At 49.9% G+C, this 25,106-nt stretch overlaps 3 protein-coding genes across 4 annotated transcripts; 2 read left to right on the forward strand and 1 right to left on the reverse strand.

Moving 5' to 3' along the window:
- The first annotated feature begins 130 nt into the window (after positions 1-130).
- Positions 131-4,364, forward strand: plrg1 (pleiotropic regulator 1). The gene is made up of 15 exons (XM_057035217.1): positions 131-315; positions 883-989; positions 1,245-1,378; positions 1,505-1,558; positions 1,644-1,737; positions 1,831-1,909; positions 1,986-2,081; positions 2,166-2,258; positions 2,409-2,558; positions 2,660-2,761; positions 2,849-2,951; positions 3,032-3,140; positions 3,355-3,494; positions 3,564-3,757; positions 3,842-4,364. Exons 1-15 carry the CDS (start codon positions 307-309, stop codon positions 3,899-3,901), a joined length of 1,524 nt encoding a protein of 507 aa, XP_056891197.1. The 5' UTR covers positions 131-306; the 3' UTR covers positions 3,902-4,364.
- Positions 3,892-5,404, reverse strand: LOC130527091 (uncharacterized). Of its 2 annotated transcripts, none has more exons than XM_057035221.1 (5): positions 5,268-5,404; positions 4,986-5,186; positions 4,715-4,917; positions 4,402-4,551; positions 3,892-4,226 (listed from the first exon to the last, which is right to left on the reverse strand). In XM_057035221.1, exons 1-5 carry the CDS (start codon positions 5,402-5,404, stop codon positions 4,018-4,020), a joined length of 900 nt encoding a protein of 299 aa, XP_056891201.1. In that variant the 3' UTR covers positions 3,892-4,017. The 2 variants fall into 2 exon arrangements, with proteins under 2 accessions (XP_056891201.1, XP_056891202.1); XM_057035222.1 differs by having other exon boundaries at positions 4,986-5,209; positions 5,268-5,395.
- Positions 5,295-24,703, forward strand: dchs2 (dachsous cadherin-related 2). The gene is given in 23 exon segments (XM_057035216.1): positions 5,295-5,539; positions 6,039-8,136; positions 9,300-9,491; positions 9,570-9,801; positions 10,111-10,347; positions 11,224-12,243; positions 12,315-12,502; positions 12,570-12,669; positions 12,747-12,907; positions 12,979-13,822; positions 13,914-14,153; positions 16,110-16,244; positions 16,826-17,035; positions 17,105-17,539; positions 17,542-17,964; positions 18,127-18,240; positions 19,148-19,359; positions 19,434-19,585; positions 19,656-19,786; positions 19,872-20,158; positions 20,235-20,376; positions 21,450-24,054; positions 24,180-24,703. Coding segments are annotated over 22 exon segments (9,858 nt in total). The 5' UTR covers positions 5,295-5,539; positions 6,039-6,402; the 3' UTR covers positions 24,244-24,703.
- Positions 24,704-25,106: the final 403 nt, after the last annotated feature.

The following is a 25,106-nucleotide window of genomic DNA, read 5'->3' on the forward strand; positions in this document are numbered from 1 at the left end:
TCAGTATTTAATTGGAACTATTGCAACAACTAAAATATGTGAAGGAAAGGAAGCGTTTCTTTGCAGTAAACATTACGATTTGATGTAGAAAAGTTGGGAAAAGTTAACTTCCTAAACGCTAGGGGGCAGACGTCCAAAGCAGTTCCTGGTTTTATGATTTACTTCCGGGTCGTGGAATCGTCGTTAAGTGTGGTGGTGGTCATGTTGTTAGAGTTGTGATATATAGTTCACTGCGACGTGACTCCAATTGGTAAAAAAAAAATAATTTCTTTAGTATATTGAATTGTTCGTGGTTAAAGGGTCACAATGACTGAGGTAAGTTGTTTATTCAGGACCTTTTTGTCCCGCTGTTGTAAAAGTAGACTTCGAGGGGCCCCGGCTAAGTGCCGCGTAATATAACGTTCGGGCGACGGAGTGATTTTTGTTTTTAAGGCGAAACTGTATAATATATCCACATTTTTCAAAGAAGAACGTTCTTTTTACAGGTGCACGTTCAGACTACGTATAACAGAACGTATCTGAAATCTAATGTTTTGCGTAATGTTCACGCAGAGGGCCGCAATTCAAAACAAATATTTCATGGTTTATTTTTTTATTTCGAAAATGTACTTCGGACGAAACGGTTTCATTAGTACGTCACAACAAAACACACCTTTAAAAAGGCACACAAAGTTTTAAACCATCATCCAGAGTTTTTAAAAGATCCAACAAATGGGGCAGCAGTCATTATAGTAATGATTGATGGAAATTAACATGAAATCTGGGTAGCACCACTCTTGATTACTTTATAGATGTAGGGTTTTTTATTATTATTATTATTAGAGTTTGTGGTAATTATTGTCATCTGTTAGTGATCGATATGTGTGATAAACTCTTTTACAGGATGTGCAGAAACACTCAGTCCATACTTTGGTCTTCAGATCCCTAAAACGGACACATGATATGTTTGTGTCCGATCATGCCAAATCCATCGCAAAGGATGACCAAAGGTGATTCTGGGTTCTTAAGTAGTTTTGATTTAATCTGTTGTTGACATTTGTATACGCCACCTTTTTGTGTAGTAGCATTTACTCTTAATTAGAAGTTTTTTCCATTACATTAATTCTGCTGCCAATTTTTAATTTAGATTTGTAGTGTTTTGTGATATCGAGTAATAGGACACCTTGATCGAACCTTTTAAACCAGATCACAGAATCCAAATTCATTTAAATCACATTTGTGGTCCTTTTCTGAAAATTTTGCAGTCACAAGCTTAAGCTGGGCGTGAAACTGAAAGCGGATTATTCGGCCGTGTTACACATGCCCATCCTGAAGGAAGTGAAGGACAGAGTCTACCAGCAGCCCAGCAGCGTGCAGGACCTGAGCTATGCACAAACAGGTGAGGGTTCCTTTTTGTGACCTAGAGAGTTTCAAAACTTCCATTAGACCCCTTCTCTATTGTTCTCCTGCTGTGGTGAAATGTTTTGGAACTCATTTAGACCTGTGCATGTTTTTGTTTTTTCAGGAGATGACCCAGAATATTTAATCACTGGGACACATGCCTATCCTTCTGGCCCTGGTAAATATGCTAATACCCTGGCAAACGGCTTATAGCTTAATTAAGCACATCTTTACAACTTTGATTTTTTGAATTTTCAATCTAGGATTAGCTCTGACTGCTGACACAAAGGTACACAGGAACCCAAGTGAGGCAGGAGTTCATTCCATGGCACTGGCTTTACCTCCATCCCAAGCCAAGTAAATCTATCTCTTTCCACAAAGTCAACTGAATTATTAGCAGTAATTAGACACCCAGTCCAGATGATTAGCTTCTACCTTTTCCTATTTTAGGCAGGAAGCGATCCGCACTGCAGCCAGCGTCACTGACATCCATCGACATATAGGAGGAGCAGAGAGAGCGAGTGCTCTGGTGCGTCCTGTCAGATTCACTTGTGTCTTTTCTGCCCAAAAGATGCCAAGAACTGAAAAGAATTTGTACTTTACAGTCAATCATGGAGGGCGGCACCACCAGAAACTCACTTGTGAGGAAAGTACCGACGATTCCGAAACCTCAGTGGCATCCACCGTGGAAACTGTTTCGGGTATATTTGCACTGTTTTTCCCTAAAAGTGGTCTCTGTCTTCAAGCGACGCAGCAGGACATCTAACAGTGTTTTTGTCTGACAGGTCATCAGTGGTCACCTGGGCTGGGTGAGATCCATCGCTGTGGAACCAGGAAACCAGTGGTTCGTCACAGGATCCGCTGATAGAACCATAAAGGTGCCTTGAGCTTTATTACTGTTTTATTGTCACTCATGATGTTGCTAAAGATGAGGGAACAGATCTGGATACAAGTAAACAGGAAGATTACATATGATGTCTAAGAAGAGAGCGTTACTGTAATGATGTATTCTCTGTGTGCCCTGGTAGATCTGGGACCTGAGTAGTGGGAAACTGAAGCTCTCCCTGACTGGGCACATCAGCACGGTGCGCGGGGTGGCGGTCAGCCACCGAAGCCCTTACCTGTTCTCCTGCGGAGAGGACAAGCAGGTGAAGTGTTGGGATCTGGAGTACAACAAGGTAAGAGATGATGTCAACCTTCTGTTGTGGATTTGAGTTTTCAGGCGTGTTGTCAGGTCCTTTGTTAGAAACATGATTCCTGGTTCCTCTCCGTGGTTTAGGTCATCAGGCACTACCACGGCCACCTCAGCGCTGTGTATGGTTTAGACCTGCATCCAACTATAGATGTGCTGGTAACATGCAGCCGAGACGCCACGGCCAGGGTGAGTTCACACCTCCGGGAGAGTTGTTCATCTTTCCAGCTAAATCTGAGCAGAGTAAACGGATGTGATTGTTTTCTCTCTGTGCAGGTTTGGGACATCAGGACAAAGGCTAACGCCCACACTCTAACGGGCCACACCAACACCGTGGCGACAGTCAGGTGTCAGGCCGCAGAGCCACAAATCATCACTGGTAATTTTGGACTTTTCCTTCTGAACAAACGGCTGGTTGTTGCTCCCCTGGGTTAAAACTGAGGGCTTTTAACTTGGCAGGAAGCCACGATTCAACCATCAGGCTGTGGGATTTGATCGCCGGGAAAACCAGAGCAACTCTGACAAACCACAAGAAGTCGGTCCGAAGTGTCGTGCTGCACCCCCAGCAGTAAGTAAACGCCAACCTTCGCTCCAAACTTCAAGTATTAGTCAATAGCTCTGGGGAATTAGCATTTCCTTCAAACAAAACAATATTGCACTTGCAGCCGTTGTGTAATCACAAAAATAAGCTCCGGTTTATTTTTAGGAATGCAGAATTGGGAATTCTTCCTGTGATTGTACTCCAGTGAACACTATTTGTAAGGATATGTTGTCTCCTTCAGATACACGTTTGCCTCTGGTTCTGCTGACAACATCAAACAGTGGATGTTTCCAGATGGCAACTTTATCCAGAACCTGTCGGGCCACAACGCCATCATCAACACGCTCGCAGTGAACTCCAATGGCGTCCTGGTGTCAGGAGGTATGGTATGGAGGTGTCAGGTGCTAGTAGAGGTTTGAGCATCAATCATGCCTTTCCCTTCCCCCATAGCTGACAACGGAACCATCCACCTATGGGATTGGAGGACCGGATACAACTTCCAGCGCATTCATGCAGCTGTGCAGCCCGGTTCCCTGGACAGCGAGTCGGGCATCTTCGCCTGCGTGTTTGACAGCTCGGAAAGCCGACTGATCACCGCCGAGGCCGACAAGACCATCAAAGTGTACGCAGAGGACAACATGGCTGTGAGTTAAAGCATCACTGTCAGATTCAGGACGAGCACAACCAGAATTTAACAACCCTGGTTTTGTTTTTTTTCCTCTGCACAGACAGAAGAAAGCCACCCGGTCAACTGGAAGCCAGAAATACTCAAGCGAAAGAGATTCTGAGGATTTTTATTTCTTATTCTCTACACCTTATTCATTTTTATTCCTTCAAAAAAGCTTCTGTTTTAGTTACAAATATCAGCCGGTGTGTATCTGGCCGGAGGGTCAGGCGACCCGTTTTAGTCCAGAAGCCATTTGCAGTCTTCGGTGTAGGATGTTAGTCCAATAAATTGGCAGTTTCGGACCGCCAGGAAGAGCTCGGAGCGTTTGCTCTTGATGATGACGGCCCTGCGGTGGCTGGTGTCGGTCTGATCCACCAGGAGCTGCCACTCCTCTGACCCCGAGCGGCTCCCGTCTGAGTAGACCCGGTTCTCTACGGGGTCAAAACCTGCCGCGACAGGAAAGAAAGCTCAGTGTTGTGAACGTCCTGATCGTTTTCCTTTGGCTTAAACAGTTGTACAGACATGAAACCGCTCCTTTGGCTCACGTGATTTTTCTCCATTTAATAAAAGCCACATTTTTTCCACACATCTGTCGTGTTTTCCAGACGTCTCCGCACTCACTGAGGTATCTGTGGGTGATGGCGTTCCTGAAGTATTTACAGCCGTTCCCTTTAATCTCCTCCCAGTAAGAGCGAGCTCCGGGGGTCTCTCTGAGCTCCACCGTGTTTCTGCTCTCACCGGTCCGCTCAGTTGGCCACTCATCTGTGAAATCTACACAATTAAAGTGTTCACAGGTTAAAGTCCTGTGTATAAATACGTGCAGAGCGAGCTGACCGCTGGTTTAGTGACTAAAGGTTCCACGATTAAAGGTTTTACCATAGAAAATGAAATTTGACAACATTGTCCAAGCTGGGCCACACGTTTGCATACAGACCTGCCTCGTGGATGTAAAGCTTGGTGAGGGCGTGACGGAACCCCCGGCCCGGCTTCTTCACAGGCAATTTTGGTGGTTCCGGATGGTCCACCGACTCTCTCTGAGGTTCTTCCCTGGCCAGGAGGTGACCAGCATTGAACGTGATCTCCTCCACCAGAGACTGGAGGCACATCTGGAAGCACTGCTCGTCTCCCTCTGCGTTCCTGGAATGATGGAGGGTGAATTTCAAAAGGAAAGCCGCTGTTCACGCTGCTTTGGACCAGCACTCTACCTGAAGTCCACCCACAGCAGACCCGCTGTGATCAGTCCCAGCCACTCACTGGCCTCCCAGTCTTCAGCCAGCATGACCGGCACGATGATGACTTCCCTGCTGTCGGCGTAGTTCAGCTCCTTCTTACAGCTGCGGGACGCCTGGTACGCCGGAGTCATGAAGGGACAGATCACGGCGGCGGCCTCCACGCCCGCAGCCATGCTGGAGACACAAGACACGAGCATCTACACGCGGTCAGGCCCGGAACGCAGAACGTTCTCCCCGTTTTAGCCCTGCACTCACGAATCATTGATGTTTCCCGTCACGCCACCTTCGATGTCCATCCACACCGGGAGGCCGTCGTCTTTGAGGCTGTCGTAGATCTTTTTCACCAGATCCTGACTGTCCCACTGGTACGAGAGCATGATGTGAGCGGGCATTTCCTACCAGTTCGACCAAAGCTGCCCGGCTGAAGTTCTGATGCGGAAAAAGTGAGACCCTGTTGCCATGCTGCGAGTTTGGATCTGTTGCCTGGCAACGGCAATGCCAAACACTACCTGGAGACAGTGAGACAGGTACTAATTTAAGTTACACTGGACTATCAAGGGTCACCATACACATGTCGATCAGGAAAATAATTATCTTTTCATACAGTCTATAATAAAATATCTTTAAAACTGGACAAGCACAATGAAACCTAAACTGGTTTCAGAAGGTGCACACTTCAGTTGCCTGGAGAAGGTCCTGCACGGCTGGGTGTAGTGTGTCAAAACGAACCCTGAACTATCACTGTGATTTACCATAGTAGTATAAACTAAAGTTCCTTTCCCACGATTTTGTCTTTTAAAATATTATTACGCTTCTGTAGTTTTAATAACTCCCCAGCAGGTGGAGCCACACTTGTACTTCGCCAATCATTGACCTTTTTTACCTATTTATTTTTTTAGTAAATATTTTCCCACATACTTAATTTGAATTCTGCACTCGGACAATATTGATGACCATATTTTCACATTAAACTTTTTGTTAAAGTTCCAGCTACAACAACTTTTTTTCCACTTCTCTTGGTTACAGGTTGATCAAGTCAAACATCGCATTTACTGTATCGGATCCTGGTTAATCTCTCGACCCGATTAAACCTTTAACACCCGGGTCCACAGATGGAGCTGATCTCGGACCTGCCTTCTGCCGGGAGGTGTGCTCAGTGCGCACGCACAGCCGCTCCTCTGTCAACCCCGCGATGTCTTGTGTGAACAAGCTCTGGAGATTCGCGCAGATTCACGTGTGGATTTCTCATTTCCAAAGGATGCATTGGAGTTTATAATATGGAGGGATTTTTTCCCCGTTTTTACTTGGTGGAGCGCTTTAAAGCGCGGCCGTGGTGCGTAGATCTGACCCGGGAATATGTAGGCTAACTCGAACTCGTAAATCCTGAGACATGAGTGCAGGAGGAATGGGAGCCACGCTGCTCAGGACACTTGTACTCTGGTCGCTTTACGCACATTCGCTGGCGCAGGTGTTCAACTTGACGCTGTCCGTCAAAGAGGGCCTTCCGGCCGGAACCATCGTGGGTGACCTGGGGGCGGTTCTGAGCACGCCGAGCACCGGGTTCTTCATCTCGGAGAGCAGGGACTCAGATGTGTTCAGAGACCTGGAGATAGACGCGGACACGGGCATCATCTCCACGGCGGTGGTCCTGGACAGAGAGAGCAGGCACCAGTATGACTTTGTGGCGGCCACGCTCACAGGTGAGATGATCAGAGTGAGGATAGAGGTGAAAGACGTGAACGACCACTCCCCCGTGTTCCCCTCAGAGGGGTTTAACCTGGAAATATCAGAAGCGAGCCCCCAAGGCAGCTGCTTCAAGCTGGAAGGTGCCAAAGATGAAGATGAGGACGAGTTCGGTATCCAGGGATACCGGATCAGGGAGAGCGAGATGGATGACCTGTTCCACCTGGACTACCATCGCAGTGGATCTGAGAAGCACCTGAGCCTGGATCTCCTCCTCATGAGCAGATTAGACAGAGAAGCGCAGGACTTCTACTCTCTCACCGTCGAGGCCTTCGACGGTGGCGTCCCACCCAGGACGGGCACCCTTCAGCTCAACATCCGCGTCCTGGACGAGAACGACAACCCCCCCGTGTTCAACCAGACCGAATATCACGCCTCGGTGCCTGAGGATGCTCCGCTCATGTCTCCCGTGTGTCAGGTGCACGCCACTGACCTTGACCTGGGCGACAACGGCAGGATCACCTACGAGATCAACAGGCGGCAGAGCGACCCCAACGAGGTTTTCTCCATCAACAGAACCAGCGGCGTGGTCTACCTCAACAAGCCGCTTGACTATGAGGCTCAGGTTTTCCACGAGCTGATCGTCAGCGCCACAGATAACGGCGCCCAGCCCGAGTACAGCAGCGCCTTCGTCGGGGTCAAGGTGCTCAACATCAACGACCACAGCCCCTCCATCAGCGTCCTGTTCCTCAGCGAGACTGGAGAGGCCACGGTGTCCGAGGCAGCGGGGATCGGGGATTTCGTAGCCCGGATTTCTGTGTCGGATCCGGATTTTCAGGAGGAGATGGTCACCGTCACGCTGGAGGGGGGTGACGGGAAGTTCACTCTAAAGCAGACGGATGATTTCCTGTACGCTCTGTGCGTCAGCGCGGATCTGGACCGGGAGGAAAAGGATCTGTACGAGCTGAAGGTGCGAGCGTCTGATCTGGGGAGCCCTCCCCTGAGCAGCGAGGTGGTCTTCCTCCTGAGGGTGACCGACACCAACGACTGCCGCCCCGTTTTTGAAAAGGACGCGTACGCGGTCAGCGTTCCCGAGGACGCCCCTCAAGGCAGCTCCCTCATCCGCGTGCAGACCCGCGATGCGGACGAGGGCGCCAACGCAGCCGTCAGGTACTCCATCCTCAGGGCCAACCAGGACGGCCTGGTCAGCATCGAGCCGGAGTCGGGCCTGATCACCACGGCCGCTCCTCTGGACAGGGAGGCGCTCGAGCAGCTTTGGTTCCTGGTGGTGGCGGCTGATGGCGGAGAACCATCTCTGTCGTCCACGGCGACGGTCACGGTGCTGGTGTTGGACGTGAACGACAACGAGCCGGTGTTCCAACAGCAGCTGTACAACGCGACCGTCCCGGAGCACAGCGGCGTCGGCAGCTGCTTTCTACAGGTGTGTGGGAAAATACTGAGTTTAGCTTAAAAGTTGAGATATCTGTCTGAAATGTGACTTCAGGGAGCATCTCGAGGCCTCACGCCGCCGACCTTTGACCTCCATCCATCTGAATGGTGTGATGGCAGGGCGGGACGCACGTTCTAAACACTGCGCTGGTTTAATTTATCATTTATCAGCAAAGATTCTCAACTGTTTTTCAGTGAGTTGGTTTAAACCCTCTCAGACGTAGAGTAGATTAGTTCTACAAATAAGTGCCTTCATTGTCTCTTTCATACATCTGCAAGACAAAAGCAGGGTTGAGCGTGCATGCACAAAGATACCAGTGTCCTTCAACACACACACACACACACACACACACACACACTGGTCCAGCAAGCTCTGATATGACAGATGTGATGCCTGGTACCGCGAGCTCAGTCCCCCTTACAAAAGACTTATTACGGCAATTTGAGAAAAAAAAAACATTTATATTTACAATAATTGATTGAAAGAGGGTTAAAATATAGAGAAAACACTGACAAACAAGTTCATTTAATGGCAGGTTTGTGTTGTGGCTGGAAAAACAAGAAAAGTTTAGGATTAATTTGATTTACAGGTTTTTTATTGTAGCGCCAATCGCCAACAGGAAGTTGCCACATGAAAGGGCTACCACTCAGCGTGAGTGTGCGTGTGTATGTGTGTGTGTGGGATGGGGGGGGGGGGGGGGGGGGGTTACGAGAAGGTTCAAAGTTCTTGTTGGGTGTGTGTCATGTCAGACCTTGAACTGTGTCTCGTTTGTTTGCGGTTCATAAAAGCGACATTTTATGGCTGAAAAGTGAGGCCTGCGTTTGTGGGAGCTACGTGTTCTTTGTCATGAGCACAGTCAGACATGAAAGCGTCCGATGTGCAGGAAAGCGTGAGTTCGCTGTCACAATCAAACAGAATATGATAGTTGGGACACTTTATCAGCCCCAGAAATGATTTGGGCTCTGGTAACAGCCTCTAACCAGGGTAATTGGAGTCGGTTTATTGTGTGTTGAATTATTATATCAAAAATAAATAAAGAAATCCCCAACGTTTTGCTTTTATCCCCTCAAGGCTGCAGAAAATTAAGAAAAAGATGATCTGACTAGACTAAAAATCAGCAACTTTGGGTTTATTTACTTCTTTATCTTCTTTAGGTTGTGGCCACAGATGCGGACAGTCGTGAGTTCGGCACGCTGCTCTACTCTCTGTCTGATGGCTTTGACGGTCAGGAACGACACCCCCTCTTCCACGTCCAGCCCCAGACCGGAGAGCTGTGCGTCTCTCAGGACATCGATCGAGACTTGGGACAGACGGTCCACGACATCCTGATCCGAGCTGAAGATCCCGTGAGTGGAAGCGAACCCCCTCCTCTGGCGTTCCGCCTGACGTTAAACCTTTGTCCCTCGCTGTCTAAAACCTAACAGGGGGGTCTGAGTGCTCAAACCTACGTGCACGTGGAGGTGGAGGACCTGAACGACCACGCTCCGGTGTTCAACCCGGATGAATACACCGTGAGCATCAGCAGCCACGCTCAGCCCGGCGCAGAGCTCCTCAACGTCATCGCCACTGACCGCGACTCCGGCAGGTTCGGTCAGGTCACCTATGACATCATCCCCGGAGACGGGTCCGGCTTGTTTGACGTGGACCCACAGACAGGTGACTGTTACGGGGGGAGGGTGGGCGGTTCTAAACAGCAGGTCAGAGTCACCGCCAGACCTGAGCGAGTGATTTGGATCCACTTTGCACGAGTCTTTAAGTAACTGGTGCGACCAGCACTGGTCGCCTTTGTGAGTAAACAACCGCTTACATTGTTTTAAGTCCCCGTGATACGATTGGCAGCGTCGCCGCCCAGCAGGGGAGGTGCAGAAATCCTACAGCTTTACACCCCCGCGGGTCTGAGGTTGTAGCAGATTCATGGCTTTGAATCAGATGTGTTCAAGCCTTCCTCCTCCTCCCCCCCTGCAGGAACGCTCACCCTTACCTCCCCTCTGGGGGACCTGGGAGCAGCCAGAGTGAAGCTCTTGGTGACGGCGCAGGACGGCGAGGGCGTGACGTCGGCCAGGCCCGCTGAGGTCACCGTCAATGTTCTACACAGCGCCCAGGCCCCAGCCGTGTTCCAGAGGTCACGGTACACCTTCACGGTGCCCGAGGACGCACCGCCGGGGACGTCCGTGGGGACGGTGGAGGCCATGACCCCAGCAGGTGAGGGTGTGTTTACAAAGGGGCTGACAGGAAATCGGCCCAGCTTCAATCACAGTCAGGTCACGTGATTTGGAATTCTGCTCTGCGATTCGTCCAAGGTTGTTTTTTTTTTTTAAATGGTAGAAAAGAAAGAGGAAGGGGAAGACTACAGCTTAATGGTTAATCCTCCTTAACCACAAGTTCAGATAAGGTGTCAAACAATGTTGTGAACTACAGTTTATCACAAAAAAAAAAATAAGCCTGATATTCATACACGTAGGGCCCTTTATTCAGTACATATGCACACTGTAATGTTTATTTTTAGTGAACATATGAAAATGTGTGATTTTTATAAAGGTAAAAGGGGTTTTGAGTGAGAGAGATGTAGTTTTTTTGCCAGATTTTATTCCACAGATGTGTTGGCCTGACTCGTGGAGGGTTTTTGGCACCCCAGGTCCATCAGGATTAGCTCTAAACCACTCCTCCACACAAGACAGTCATTTGGGGTTGTCTAATCAATTAAAGGATTAGGGCAGCAGCTTAAAGTCCAAATCACAGAATCGTGCCTGTTTGACAGGGCGTCAGGCACCTTTAAGCTCCCCACGTGTTGCTTCAGCAGGCGCTGTGGCTGTGCAGCAAACAGGAGGGGATTAATGGGATCTGCTGGTTGTGCCTTAATTACTTTATGTTACTTACAGCTTCTATAATGTTGTGGGGAAATAAATATTGTAAAATTATGCCAACTGCAAAAAAAAGGATGTTCTGACATCATAAATCAAAGCTGATTTTTCTCAAAATTATTCCATTAAAACTATTCATATGGTAGCTACATTTAGTAAGTGGTTACAGCCGCCAGGGGGCACCACCTCACCGTTACAGTCATTCTTGTCTTAACAGACTTTTCTGCATCAGTTTCGTACCGGATCTCATCTGGAGACCCCAAGGGATTTTTCTCCATCCATCCCAAGTCCGGCCTCATAAGCAGCATCAAACCTTTGGACCACGAGCTGCAGCCAAACGTCCTGCTGGTTCTCCAGTCCTACACCGACACTTCTCCGGTTTACAGCACCACCCAGGTCAACATCGCTATCACGGACATAAACGATAACGCTCCTGTTTTCCTCCGGACCAGGGACGCCATCTCGGTGTCACAGAACACCCTCCCGGGGACGGTCCTGTTCATCGCTCACGCACATGACGATGACAGCGGCGCCAACGGGAGAGTGCGATACCACCTGAGGAACAACAGATATGGCATGTTTGGTATCGACCGCGACCTCGGAGCCGTTACTTTAAACCAGAGCTTACTGGTGAGTAGTCAGCAGAGCTACAACCTGGAAATTGTGGCTGAAGATGGTGGAGAACCAGCGCAGAGCTCCTGGCTTAGCCTCACCGTCAGCGTGGACCGCTCTGCTGCCGAAGACTCTCTGGCATTTGAGACCTTAGTGTACCAGGTGGAGATCGGCGAGGGCTACAGGAAAGACTCCAGGGTCATCCAGGTGAGGGCGCACTGGAGCCGGAGATCCCATCTGTCCACCTCGGGCCTCACCTACTCCTTGGAGACGGAAGCTGGCTCTCCTCCTGCTCCGTTTCGGATTCACCCAAAGTCCGGCTGGTTGTATCTCAGCCACAACCTGGACTATGAGACAGAGACGACGTTCCGCTGCCGCGTGTTGGCCAGGGCCTCGCCAGCGAATGCCACGGCCACAGCTGAGCTCACGGTGTTGGTGCTGGACGTCAACGACAATGCGCCCGTGTTCAGCAGCGAGGTTTATCACTTCACCGTGTCAGAGGCGCCGTCGCCTCAAGGCCTGGTGGGAACCGTCAGCGCGGTGGATAAAGATTCCGGCATAAACGCCCAGCTGTCTTACATCCTGCTCTCAGATGGGAAGTTCTTCCGCATCAATGCTAAAACAGGTGAATCACCACGGCAACATGCTGTTACTCTGTTACCTGGACGTGTCCTCAATCGTGTGTCTGCTCTCCAGGTGAGATCATCAACTGGGTGGCGCTGGACCGAGAGCATCACAGCCAGCACACTCTGAAGGTGATGGTCACGGACCAGGGCCACGCTCGCCTCAACGCCACCGCCACCGTTCACATCCTGGTCACCGACACCAACGACAACCCGCCGCAGTTCACACACCTGCCCGCCAGCAAGGAGGTCAACGTCCAGGTAAATTTGTGGACCTGTCTTCTGTCCGTGTATCCGACCGAACTCATCCTCGATATCGTCACGGCAGATATGGGCGGAAGTGCCAGCGGGATCGTTGGTGACAAACATGTTCGCCAAAGACTTAGATGCAGGAGAAAATGGAACCGTCGCCCTCAGCCTGGTCCCAGGTGAGCTCTGACCACGGATGGGGTGATGACCTCATCATTTAATCTCTGAAAAGCTGAATTTCTCTGCTGCGTGACAGAAGAAGCGGGACCGTCACACTTTGTGATCGACGGAGAAACCGGTGACATCAGCACAACGGAACATTTCAGTCAGAACTCCAGGTCCTTCTACACCCTGAGAATCTGCGCCCGAGACGGTGGAGCTCCGCCTCTGGAGGACATCGCAGTGGTCCACGTGCAGGTCTTTTCATTTCCATCCTTACTCTTTCCCAGATATGCACGGCAGGAAATTGAAGCACACTCTTCCCGCAGGTTCATGGATTAGAGGCTCCGAATGGCCGCGCCGATTATCCGCTCGTGAAGCGCTTCGTGGTGAGGGAGGACGCGGAGCCAGCCACCGTGATCGGCTCTGCCGGCGTTCCCAACAAAGGGAGATTCCACTACTCCATCTCCGAGGGAGACGGGAGCGTTCACTTCGGCATCGACGGCTCCTCTGGTGACATTTACATCAGCCGGCCGCTGGACTATGAGGCCGCCACACAGTACTTCCTCGTGGTGCGAGCTGAAGACGCAGGACTGGCGCCCGGAGCAAATGTGTCCGTGCTGGTCAGCGTGATGGTGGAAGACGTGAACGACCACACGCCGTGGTTCCCCGATAAACTGGTGCAGCTCGGGCTCAGCGAGGACGCCGCAGTGGGATCGCTGGTGTTTGCTTTCCAAGCGAGGGACGGCGACGGGACGCTTCCCAACAGCGCCGTCCGCTACGACCTGACCTATGACCCCAAAGTCGCCGACTCGTCATCACACTTCCCCTTTGAGATCGACCCGTTCACTGGAAGCTTGACTGTGGCAACACCTCTGGACCGGGAGGCCGCTCCCAGTTTCGCTTTTACCGTGACGGCCACCGATCAGGCGAGTAGGAAGGAGGAGCGCAAGCAGGCGGCGGTGGCAGCTCAGGTGTTCCTGCTGGACGTGAACGACGACCGACCCGTCTTCAGATCGGCGGTCTCGGTTCAGGTCATGGAGGACGCGGAGGCGGGGAGTCTGCTGCACCGCTTCGTATCCAAAGATGGAGATGAGGGTGGAAATGGGCTCGTCTCCTACACCATCCTGACCGGGAACACGAAAGGAGTCTTCACCCTGGAGGAGAAGACGGGTGAGATGATTCATGACTTTTAGGTCCTGCTGACTTTTCTGTTTGGATCTTTTCTCTCTCTTGATACTTTTCTGCCCGTATTTTTCTCCAGGCCTCTTGTTTCTGTCAGCCCCTCTGGACTACGAGGCCCAGCGTCTCCACCACCTCACCATCCGGGCAGCGGACCACGGTCTGCCGCCGCTCTCGTCCACCCAGACCTTTACAGTGGAGGTGGGGGACGTGAATGACCGATCACCGGTCTTCAGTCAGAACATCTACAACGCCAGCGTGGCCGAGAACAGAGACCCCGGAGAACCGGTGGTCAGGGTCTCAGCCACAGATGATGATTCAGGTAAAAATGGGCAAAATATCGCCATGGAGAAAAAAGAAAAGTGCAATTTTTTTTGTGACCTCAGGAAACTTGTTTTTCTTAATAAGTTTGAAAGTTTGTGGAGCTTTTTTATGTTTATGCTTTAAAATATACTGTACATGAGAAATGCATGTAAATAATCATCAGAATGGAGGAAAACCGGGCAATTATTGACCCATCTAAAATAAGTTTTTCATCCCTTGCGAGGACCTTATAATGTTTTCGAGCAATTACCACTCTCGACCACTAGGTGGCAGCACCAAACGCCCCCGCTCCAAACTGTTGCAGTTCCCCGTTTTGACACTTGGAGGCGCTCTCCTCGGTGTCCTGTCCACTGAGCGTGTCAGCCAAACCAAAGATAACTAAGCTTATTAGGTAAACATGTTTTTCTTTATTCACGTGCTGAAGACACTTAAAAATTTCCGTTTCACAAAGACCGGTGGTTGCTTTCACATTTTTTAGGAATTAAACCCATTTATAATCCATTTTCCGCATATCTCCTTTGTTTGAATGAGGAAATCGATTTTCCACTTAGGCAGTACTGTAATATTTTCTTTGTGTTAGTTATGAAGAATAAACAGAGCAGCGGTCCGCTCCGGCATGTTTTGGTTAAACATCAGTCAAAGTTATCATCTGTTTTGTTTCACTCCATTAAACTAACGGAGTGAAACTGCAGTTTAATTGAAACCAACCCCCCCTGTCCCAGTTCCCTCCTCTATTGTCCCATTTGTGCGTTTTCCATCTGCTGCATGTTCATCTGATCCACAGTCGCATTCACAAATCGGCTCTATTTATTTTAACGCGCTGCGCGAGGGGCTCCCCAATCCCACTTCATCTGGTTCTGTTGACAGTGCGAGTGCCTCTAAATGCTGGAGGCGGAGGGCGTGCGGCTTCGGGGTCCGTGCAGGAGGGGTGTTGATGGGAGCTAACATTTTTGGGGGTGAGAATTGTCCAAGAACAGCAAGCACACGGCTCCTCCGGGAGATGTGGACGGGTCCTCTCTCAGGACGATTTCCATAATCCAAGCCATCTGTGCCAACAGGCCCGCTCCTCAAAAGGTCTCCCAGCAGTCGGATTTGATACCATTTGTGCTGTTTTTACGTTTAAAATGTGGTTGTTTTACACAGTTTGAATATTGTTAAAGGCTTCGCAGGTACTTGGGATGGGGGCGGTTGCTGGTTTACTCAGGTTTTTTAACTTTTAGGTGGTTTAGGGTCGGGAGTTTGAGCCCTGCTGCCATGCAGGGAGGAGAGCAAATGGGCCGCGATTCTGATGAGTGGACATAGGTTCTTTAACTGTGATTGGAGCACGAGAGTCCAGCAGAGGGAAAAGCTCTTGAAGGCCCTTTTCCTTGGTTTTGTTCAATTTTTGGTTCGTTTTGTTCAGTCCTAGAAAGTTGGATTACAAAATCCTGGGACAGGCACATTGTTTTATTCGCACAATTTACGGTAGTGACAAACTGGAGGTAAATGCAATATTCAAAATAGCCCCAGATTTCCTCAGAAGATCCGAGATCGGAAAGGTTTCTGAAATTCTCCTTCAGCTGTGCAGCTTCAGCCGTTGAGTGTTTTCCTGTTCTCTGGTTCGTCTGAAACTGCCACTGAAGAATGACATGTTCCGCCGGGCCAGACAAGGGCTCCGACAAATAGCCCCCCCACTCCCAACCCGAAGGTTACACATGACACCGGTTCTGGTTTCAATCAGAAGGCTGCTTTAGGTTAGGAGTAGGGGCGACGTGAACTGAGCTGATGAGGTGCTAAATTCAACCGCAGGACGGAGACAGACGCAGCCACTGAAAGACAGAAACCAACGCCGTGTGTTAGCGTGTCTACACTAAGAGAAACTGTTAGCATTAGCATTAGCATTTGCGGGAACTGTCCTCATTGAGAAGCACACAACATTCAAAAGGTGATCAGTGGTTTGTTGATGTGCTTCCAGAGGAGAACGCCGTCGTCTGGTACAGCCTGCTGCCGGGCCCCGGTTACGAGCTCTTCAGCATCAACCCTCACACGGGCCTCATCACTACCGCCTCGTATCTGGACCGAGAGCAGCAGCCTCACTTCTCCCTCAGAGGTAGGACGCTCTGACGTCACACAGAAGCCTGTTAAAGCCGGGAGAAATCCTGAGGTGGCCGAGGAGAGTCCACAGAACCTTCAGAAGTGTTTTTGTTCCCTCTCTGGCAGTTAGAGCCAGTAATTACTCCTTCTTTGCTTTTCTTCTTTCGGATGATTAATCATAATATTGATGCAGTCATCAGGGCAATGAACAATTCCGTGAAATAACAGTCTAATAACAGGAAATATCGGACGCGTGAAAGTCGGCTCTGAATTAGGAGGAAAATGTCAATTTCTCTGAGAGAAAAGGACAATTTTCTCTGGCTGCAGATAGATTAAGGGAAAGAAAATAAAGTTCTCAGGGAACGTTTCGACCCTCATTCAGACATTGATTCTTGAATGTGATGATAAAAAAGGCAGAAAAGGTGGAAATTTCCATTATTAACATGCTAAATTAGCTGTCACCCCCTCTTACAGTGTTCCGGTTATTCCCTTGTTTTGCTTTGTCATGCTAACGACGCTAACTCGCGGCAAAAGGCAAAAAGTTGTGAAAGCACTCTAAAAGTGACGACCGTAAGATTCTGTAATTCCCGTCTGCAGTCCAGGCTCGTGACAGCGGCTCGCGGCCTCTGTCGGCCACGGCCACGGTGCTGTGCTCCGTGCTGGACGACAACGACAACCCTCCGCGGTTCATGCAGTCCTCCTTCAGGGTCAGCCTCCCTGAGAACCTGCCCCCCGGGGCCATCCACACGGCTCAGGCCTCTGACCCAGACCTCGGGGAAAATGGAACCATACATTACTCTATAGCAGGTAAGAAACTGGCTTTCATGTTTGATGGGGAGCTGAAACAATTATGGGATGTCATCCGTCTCCGTGCAGGTGAAGACGGCGCGGGCTGCTTCGTGGTCAACAGCCGCTCAGGCGTTGTCAGCACCACAAAGGTCCTCGATCGTGAGGAAAAGCAGAACTACACGCTCACAATCTGGGCCCGTAACTACGGCCCCGCACCGCTCAGCTCGTCCACACAGCTCCAGCTGGTGCTGCTGGACCAGAACGATAACGCCCCGTCCTTCAGCAGGAAGAGTTACCAGGCCTCTGTCAGCGAGGGCCTCCCTCCAGGGGCCGAGGTCCTCCGCCTCAGTGCTTTTGACCCCGACGAGGGGCCCAACGGGCACGTCACTTACTCCCTGACAGAGGACAGCAGCCACGGGGCCTTTTCAGTGGACTCTCTGACGGGAGCGATCCGGACCACCAGGTCCCTGGACCGAGAGGGCAGGGCCCAGTACACGATCCGAGCCGTGGCCACCGACGGCTGCACGCGGGGCCCCTCCACTCTGTGGCACCTGTGACCATACTGGTGGAAGACGTGAATGACAATGTGCCCGTCTGTGACCAGAATCCCATAAACGGGTGGGTCTCAATGAGGACTCTACCGAACCAGATAGTCGCCACGGTGACCGCCGAAGACGGCGACCAGGGCGAGAACGGAACCCTACTGTTCGCCCTGCCAGACGAGGAAAATTTATTTGCCATCAACAGCGAGACGGGCGAGATTTCACTCAGGAGGCGGGTGAGGGCAGGATTCTCCGGCAGGAAGTTGGAGGTCATGGTGTCGGACCGAGGACGACCTGTTCTGACATCCGCCTGCCTGGTTTTGATCCACCTGAAAGGAGACCAGGAAGGACTGCACTTCACAAACAACGTGTATAACGCCACCATCCAGGAGAACAGTAGAGCTGGTGGGTTTTTATTGTGTAAAATTCTCAATTGATTCTGCCATAGCTCATAGTTCATTTATCGCCCCCTAGTGGTAATATCCGGGAAATCAATCCATTTGTTCGTAGATGGATGGATGACACCCTTAGAACACTCATTGTTTTTTTCAATGTCTTCCTCTAAAGGCACTTGGATAACTAAAGTCGAGGCCACCGGACGGGCAGACAGCAGACAAAGCGTGGTGTACTCCATATTTAGCGGCAATGAACACAGCCTTTTCTCCATCAACCATCACACGGGTACGAAACACATGAAATTTTGCAAGATCGTCTCTGCCGGAGCCGTGGGTTTATTAGTAGCAGATGTGTCTGTCCGTAGACATCAGGCACGCTTTCATCAGTTAAGTTATGCTAATAGCTCAGAGCATTCGGTCACCCATCCATTTCATTTTCCACATAAGGATCCAGAAAATAACATTCGATTCTCTGTCATTTTCAATCACTGTTGAGCTGCAGCTCCAATCCACCTCAACTGGTGCGTTTCTGTCTCTCTACTAAATACTTATCAGGTTCATCTGGTTGTTTATACACAAGTATTTCCTAAATTATTATGATTGTAGCCTGCCTGATTTTATCACCACTGGGTTTTTTTTCTGGATTCGTACCACAATAACTCTCTAAAGTATAATCTGTTTTGTGGGGTCCCCTCAAAAATGTGAAGCTATGAAAGCTCACGTCAACACCTTTTTAAATGCCTCTGATTGTTTTGATTTCCATGACTTTGGCCCCATATCCTCATTCATACAGTGTAAGATTACTGGGACGGTACTGGGACAGTCCACATTAATAAAAGCATCCTGCAAATGTGCCAATTTAGCACATTTTCAACCAAAATCACTGCGCAGGCGAAAGTTGACACAGAGAAAACAGTCCTCAACACCCATTATGTTATATTAGCTTATAGCACAAGCTGTAATGTACTTTCACTTAAAAACAACAGAAGGATCACTTTTAACCACAAAGTGAAAATGAATAAAACTCTTCAAATAAGTCATAACATGAGAAACAGACTAGCTTAGCAGTTAGCTGCACACCTCCCTGTTGCTAACGAGCCAGAAGCTACAGTCCATTAAAATCACTTTCACAAATAAAGCGCGGAGGCCAGTTTCTGGTGGCGTTCCCTTACTGTTGGGTCTTTCTCGTCAAGGTGAGATCCGTGTACAGAAAGATTACGCTCTGGACTTTGAGCTGAGCCCTCACATCCACCTGGTGGTCCTGGCTGAGAACGGGCTGCAGACCACCCACTGCAGGGTCTCCATCAGCCTGCTGGACGTGAACGACAACGCGCCGCGGTTCGATTACAGCAGCTACAGAACGGCCGTCTGGGAAGGACAAGCCCACAACACCTATATTATGCAGGTGGACAGTCTGGTTTTTTGTTGTGGACTCGTGGAGTGAAGGCAACGTTGACAGGTGCTCGTGTTCTTCTGCAGGTGTTTGCGTCAGATGCGGACGGTGGAATCAACGGGCAGATCGAGTACTCTATTGTGTCCGGTGATCCTAATCAAGCTTTTATTTTGGACTCTGTTCGGGGGATTCTGGCCACCAACGTCTTACTGGACCGTGAGATCACGCCCTCATACAAGTAGGCTTGCTTTATTTGAGCAGCTAAAGCTAGCAGCAGCACCTGCATGATATCTACCTCTGTCCTCAAGGCTGGTTCTGCAGGCGGCAGACAAGGGGGAGCCTCCTCTCAGCAGCACCGCTACCGTCAGGGTTCAGGTGGTAGACGTCAATGACAACATCCCCGCCATCCCCCCCATGGAGCCCGTGGTTATAGCAGAGAGTATGTCTGACCCGGCTGCGTCCCCGATTGTGGACCGTCACCGTGTGACCGTTTGACTTATCTGATGTGTTCTGTCCAACTGTAGACCGACCGGCGGGTCACACGGTCACCCAGGTGACTGCTAACGACGTGGATCTGAGCACGACCATCACCTACAGCCTCTCCGCCGAAGGCAGCACCCGTTCCCCATTCGCCATCGACCAGTACACCGGGGTGGTTACGCTGACCCAAGCCCTGGACTACGAGGAGCAGGCGGAGTACACGCTGACTGTTCTGGCATCTGACTCCCTCCACCAGACCAGCGGAGAGGTCAAAGTTCAAGTGCTTGACGTGAACGACAACGCTCCGGTTTTCAGCAAGGACTCCTACCAGGTAAAGGTGCCGCGATCGAGCGTTCAGAAGCCGGGACAGACGCAGGCTGACACCTGTGACTTGTTTTGTCTCAAAGGTGGATTTGTCGGAGTTGGCGGCCGCAGACACGCTAGTTCTGTCTGTTTCCGCCACAGACAGAGACTCTGGACTCAACGGCGAGATCACCTACAGACTGCTGTCGTCTCCGTCACAAGGCTTTTACATACAGGCGGACAGTGGTAAGACGGTCAGAGTGAGACAGCAACACTGTAGGAGACCAGTTGCTCTGTAAGCCATTAATTCATTTCACGAAAACACGGCTCTCTGGTCTGATTTTGATACTCATACCTGGAATGTTTCCATTAAAATGAGGCCTATTGGCTCAGCTATGGGAATCTCAGCCTGGATATCAGAGGTTACTCAGAGTTGCTGTCATGCTGCCAGCAGCAGTATACTTCTCCATGTAGGCTGTCATGAATGCCAGTAAGCTCATCGTGGAGGGGTGAAACAGCGGAGAATAATGCCTTCAAGAGATAACGGCCTTATTTTCAGATGTATCCGAAGCTCAAAAAAAGATAAAACCTCCATTGCTGGGCTTCTATTATATTTTGGAGCAAATGTGTTTCTCCTTTATGGTAAAACGGATGAAAAGTAACTTTTTAATCAGCGTTGACTAAAGCTACCCATACAGAAAATTGAATCAGGGTTTTGTGGCGAGGTGCTTCCCAGCCTGAGCGTCTGCCCCTTTCAGACAAAGGCCACACATTTATTAATACATGTGATCAAAAAAAGACATCAGATGCTGAAATGGAATAAAAGATCTGATGCATAAACGCGTAATTGCCGGCTAAAGAGAAAAATTGCCCCTGCAGTGAGCATATGGAGTTCGTTACAGAATAGTCACGCAGGAAATGATGTGGGATTGCAGAGTTTAATAAGGACAATTTTGATTTAGCTTTGACTTGGTTTTTGTAGGTCCCGCTCTGAAGAAAAGCAAATCCAGGAACACTGCACACGTTAGTTAAAGCATCTGTTAAATCAATTGACATGAGTTTTATAGTTTCACGTTGCCCAGACCAGATGTCAGGTCTCATAAAGTTTCTTTCTTTAAGAAGAGTGGTTTTATTGTGAGATAAAATCAGCCCGTTTGTATAAGTGTGCAGGCTCTGATTGACAGCAATAGAATTGTTTTGGTTTAGCTGAACCTGGATTTGGCTCTTCCGGGCAGGTTTCCTGCGACGCTCCGAGTTTGCCCTTGAAACATCACAAGTGCGACCTCCGCGTTCCTTACTCCACGCTCTTTGTCTTCTAGGGTCTGTTTTTATCAACAAGCCCATAAAAGAAATCACCAACGGCAACCTGATCCATCTCCTGGTTGAGGCTAGAGACGGAGGCGATCCCGCTCTTTCCAGTATCACCTCCATAGACGTGCAAGTTCTGGACACCAATGACCACGTGCCGATGTTCCATCAGGAGGTCTATTCACTCACCGTCCCCGAGGACACGCCAACAGACGCCACCTTGCTCACCTTGTCTGCGGAGGACCGGGACTGGAGCCCTGAAAATACACATCTGGACTATGCCATTATTCAGGGAAATGAGGAGCGGCGGTTCAGCCTGGAAGTCAGATTAGTTCAGGTAGAGAATCAGTGGAGAAATGTTGGGAAACTTGTTCTGTGTAACCCTTTAGACCGGGAGACCACAGAGAGCTATGTGCTAACCGTTAGCGTGGCTGATCGAGGTATCCCCCCGCTGAACAGCTCTGCTGTTGTTATGGTGACTGTGGCGGACTGCAATGACAACGCCCCCGTGTTTTCCAGCACGGAGTACCACACACAGGTGAGGGAGAACAGTGCTGTAGGTACCCACCTGGTCCAGGTCACTGCTCAGGATCCTGACCTTGGACCCAATGGTTCGTTGAAGTTTGACATAATTTCAGGGAACGGTAAAGGCCACTACAAGCTCGACCCCGATTCCGGCCTTCTAGTGGTCAACCAGTCCCTCGATTATGAGCAGGACTCCAAATACATCCTGACCATCCGAGCCTCTGATGGCGGGGAGTTTTCGGAAAAACGTAGAGTGGCTTTTACGGTGGTCTTCATCACAGTGTTGGATGAAAACGACAACAGCCCACACTTCCTGTTCCCTGTTGTTAACTGTTCTGTGCTGGAGAACCTCCCGGCATTCACCCATACCTGCTCTGTGCACGCAGTGGACAATGACCTCGGTCCATATGGCCAGGTCACCTACTCAATTTTGTCCTCTTGCTTCTTGGACTACGACAGCGGCAGCCCTGAGAAGAAAGAAGCTTTTGCCATTGACCCCCTAACAGGGGACATTCACACCAGACAGACCTTCGATTATGAACGGGAGAATGAGTACTGTTTCGTAGTAGAGGCACAAGACAAAGGTGGTAAATCAGCCACGGTGAGAGTGCAGGTGAGCATCAAGGGCGTGGACGAGTTCAGTCCCGTCTTTACCCAAAAGCAGTTCCATTTCCTTCTGCCGGAAAATTCCAAGCGGGAAGATGTTGTCGGATTTGTGACGGCAATGGATCATGACAGAGGAGTTGATGGGATGGTGGAATATTCGCTCGCCAGCTCATCGCCATTTTTCTCAGTCAACAGAACAACTGGGAGCATTTTCGTTTCAGAGCCAGTGTACCGCAGACGAGGTAGCCACGGGGAGGACTTGGTGAAGCTAGTGGTGTCTGCTGGTAGTCCCAAATTGTCCTCCAGGACCACAAACTGTGTAGTCTTCATCAATATCTCAAGCTCCGCCGAGGCCCTTACCGGGGCACCTCTTGACACGCACATGTTCGGCCTGAGTATTTCGCTGGTCGTGATCCTCGTTGTCCTCCTCATTTTTGTGGGCTTGGTCCTCAGATACAAGACCAAAGAAGTGGCGCTGAAGAAGGCCGCCGCCATGGCGGCTAACTTGAACTGTGGCACCGGTTCATTCCATAGATCCAACAGCCTAAATCAAAGCCCGATTACTCTGCAGGAGATAAAACGGCCCAGCATTGTGGTGCCCAAGAGGCAGGTGTCAAACCCATACAGCCAGTCAGACTCGAGTGGCCGAGGATCAGCAGAAGGTGAGATGGCTGAAGACCAGGAGATCAGGTGGATTAACGAGTACCCCTGCCGGAGGGGGGATGAATCTGTGCAGGGGAAGCCGGTCCCTGACATCTCACATTCCGCTCTACGCCAGGACGACATCTCGTGTCATTCTGTCAGCGTGGCGCCAGAGCACGTGATGAATAAGCGTCTGTCATCAGAGATGGCCAGCACCGAAAGCCTCTACCACTTCAAAGAAGAGGGGGGTGGCGAGGGACTGCTTCCTCTACTTCCTGCTATTGTCAGGATGAAGGATTTGGAGGAGAGCATGAGGACGAATGGCTATGCTGCCGTTTCAGGGGGGCCAGCCCCCGCAGACTCCCTGTCATCACTGGTGTGTCTGGACGAGCAGCTTCAGGGCAGCTACAGTTGGGACTACGTTCTGGACTGGGAACCTCGTTTCCAGACGATGGCCTCCGTCTTCACCGATATCGGAATGCTGCCCGACAGGGAGCTTCAAGTCAGCTGCGAGGACTTGACAGCTGAAGCTTGCTCTCTCGTGCACCCCCCACCTTTAATAACAGCGGTGGCTCAGCCTGGCATTAGAACTGTCGTGCCACGCAGGCCAGGACGCGTGCCGAGCCTGAGCAGGAGGCGCTCTTCCCGTAAATACATGTATTCCCCCTTGACAAGGAATACGGGACTAACCCCTTCAGCGATGACACCCAGTTTTTCCCCATCCCTGTCTTCTCTCACCGTAAGAACCCCTAATGCCTCACCAGTTGTCTCTGACTTGGGGGGGGGGGAATCAGACTTGACTCGGGGCCACGCACTGCAAGTCTGTTGGAGGCAGAAATCCAGGTATAGATGTGAACTTGCTATCCGGTTCTGGCTAAAATATGATGTGTAGAATAGTTCTAAAACTTTTTCCGGATAAAACAACGGTTTTTTTTTCTTTAATGGATTTTTTTTGGCCCCTGATTTAGACTTTTACACACCACAAGTTTGGTCTCAAACAACGGGACCTGGAGCAAACTTTCAACATCGTGAAGTAATGAAGTTCCTGAGGCTGAGGTTGGTTTCATAGCTAACGTCTTTAATAAAACTAATATATGAATCCCCCGTCTCGTTCTTGCATTATATTCTTAGAATGTGAGCACTTAAAACAAGCGCAGATGTTTGAGTGAGCATAAAATGACTGAAAATGAAACACTTTATTATTGCAAACTTTGTCTTGCTCGGTTTGACTTGACTGACCACAGAAAGGCGGATTTGTTCCGAGGATCTTTGTTGAGCCGAAACTTGATTTTTTTTATTGTTTTTCAATCATGGACCGTGTCCATGATTGATGTTCCCGAAGCTCTGCGGACATCAAAAACAAATATGCATATTTACCACCGCAGCTATTTTCTATGGACGTTTTCATCACACACGTGTTTGTACAGGTACAGTTTGCAATGAAACTCCAAACCTTTTGGACACATTTGGAATAAAGACACTTTCTTCGGTATTTTCTCTGCCTCGCGTTGTGATTTAAGACATTTTTATACTAAACTGTATTACTGCTTCCTGTAACAGTGAACTGAATATCTGAGGACTTTATTTTCAAGGAAATCTTACAAAATGAGTTAGCGCGGCTCCACTCGGTCTGCTGTTCATCGAAATGTGCTGCCCTCGGGGAACATGCGAGCCGAGGAAGCCGAGCTGAAGGCTTTATCAGATAAATTCATGGAAGATAATAAACAGGCAGGACCAAGCGACTCCTGCACACAGTCATTGGTAGGTGATTTATTGACACAGTCGGGTCTCTCTTCTGCACCTCGGTGGGTTTCTGCAAGGCCTGCGCTGCTCTCTGTTTGTGATTTCAGCAGGTTCTCGGCCCTGAGATCACCTCCTCATAGGCCGATCTGGTC

Source organism: Takifugu flavidus, chromosome 6 (assembly GCF_003711565.1).
Source record: "Takifugu flavidus isolate HTHZ2018 chromosome 6, ASM371156v2, whole genome shotgun sequence".
In the NCBI taxonomy this organism is placed as follows: domain Eukaryota; kingdom Metazoa; phylum Chordata; class Actinopteri; order Tetraodontiformes; family Tetraodontidae; genus Takifugu; species Takifugu flavidus.

What these genes read in the sequence shown, in the direction of transcription:
- plrg1 (XM_057035217.1), top strand. An exon ending in TTACCTCCATCCCAAGCCAA is followed by an intron (nt 1,738 to 1,830) that starts GTAAATCTATCT and finishes TTCCTATTTTAG; the next exon opens with GCAGGAAGCGATCCGCACTG. An exon ending in CACCGTGGAAACTGTTTCGG is followed by an intron (nt 2,082 to 2,165) that starts GTATATTTGCAC and finishes TTTGTCTGACAG; the next exon opens with GTCATCAGTGGTCACCTGGG.
- LOC130527091 (XM_057035221.1), bottom strand. Translation starts at nt 5,404, where the DNA reads ATGCCCGCTCACATCATGCTCTCGTACCAGTGGGACAGTCAGGATCTG. An exon ending in CTGCTGTGGGTGGACTTCAG is followed by an intron (nt 4,918 to 4,985) that starts GTAGAGTGCTGG and finishes CCATCATTCCAG; the next exon opens with GAACGCAGAGGGAGACGAGC. An exon ending in CATCACCCACAGATACCTCA is followed by an intron (nt 4,227 to 4,401) that starts GTGAGTGCGGAG and finishes CTGTCGCGGCAG; the next exon opens with GTTTTGACCCCGTAGAGAAC.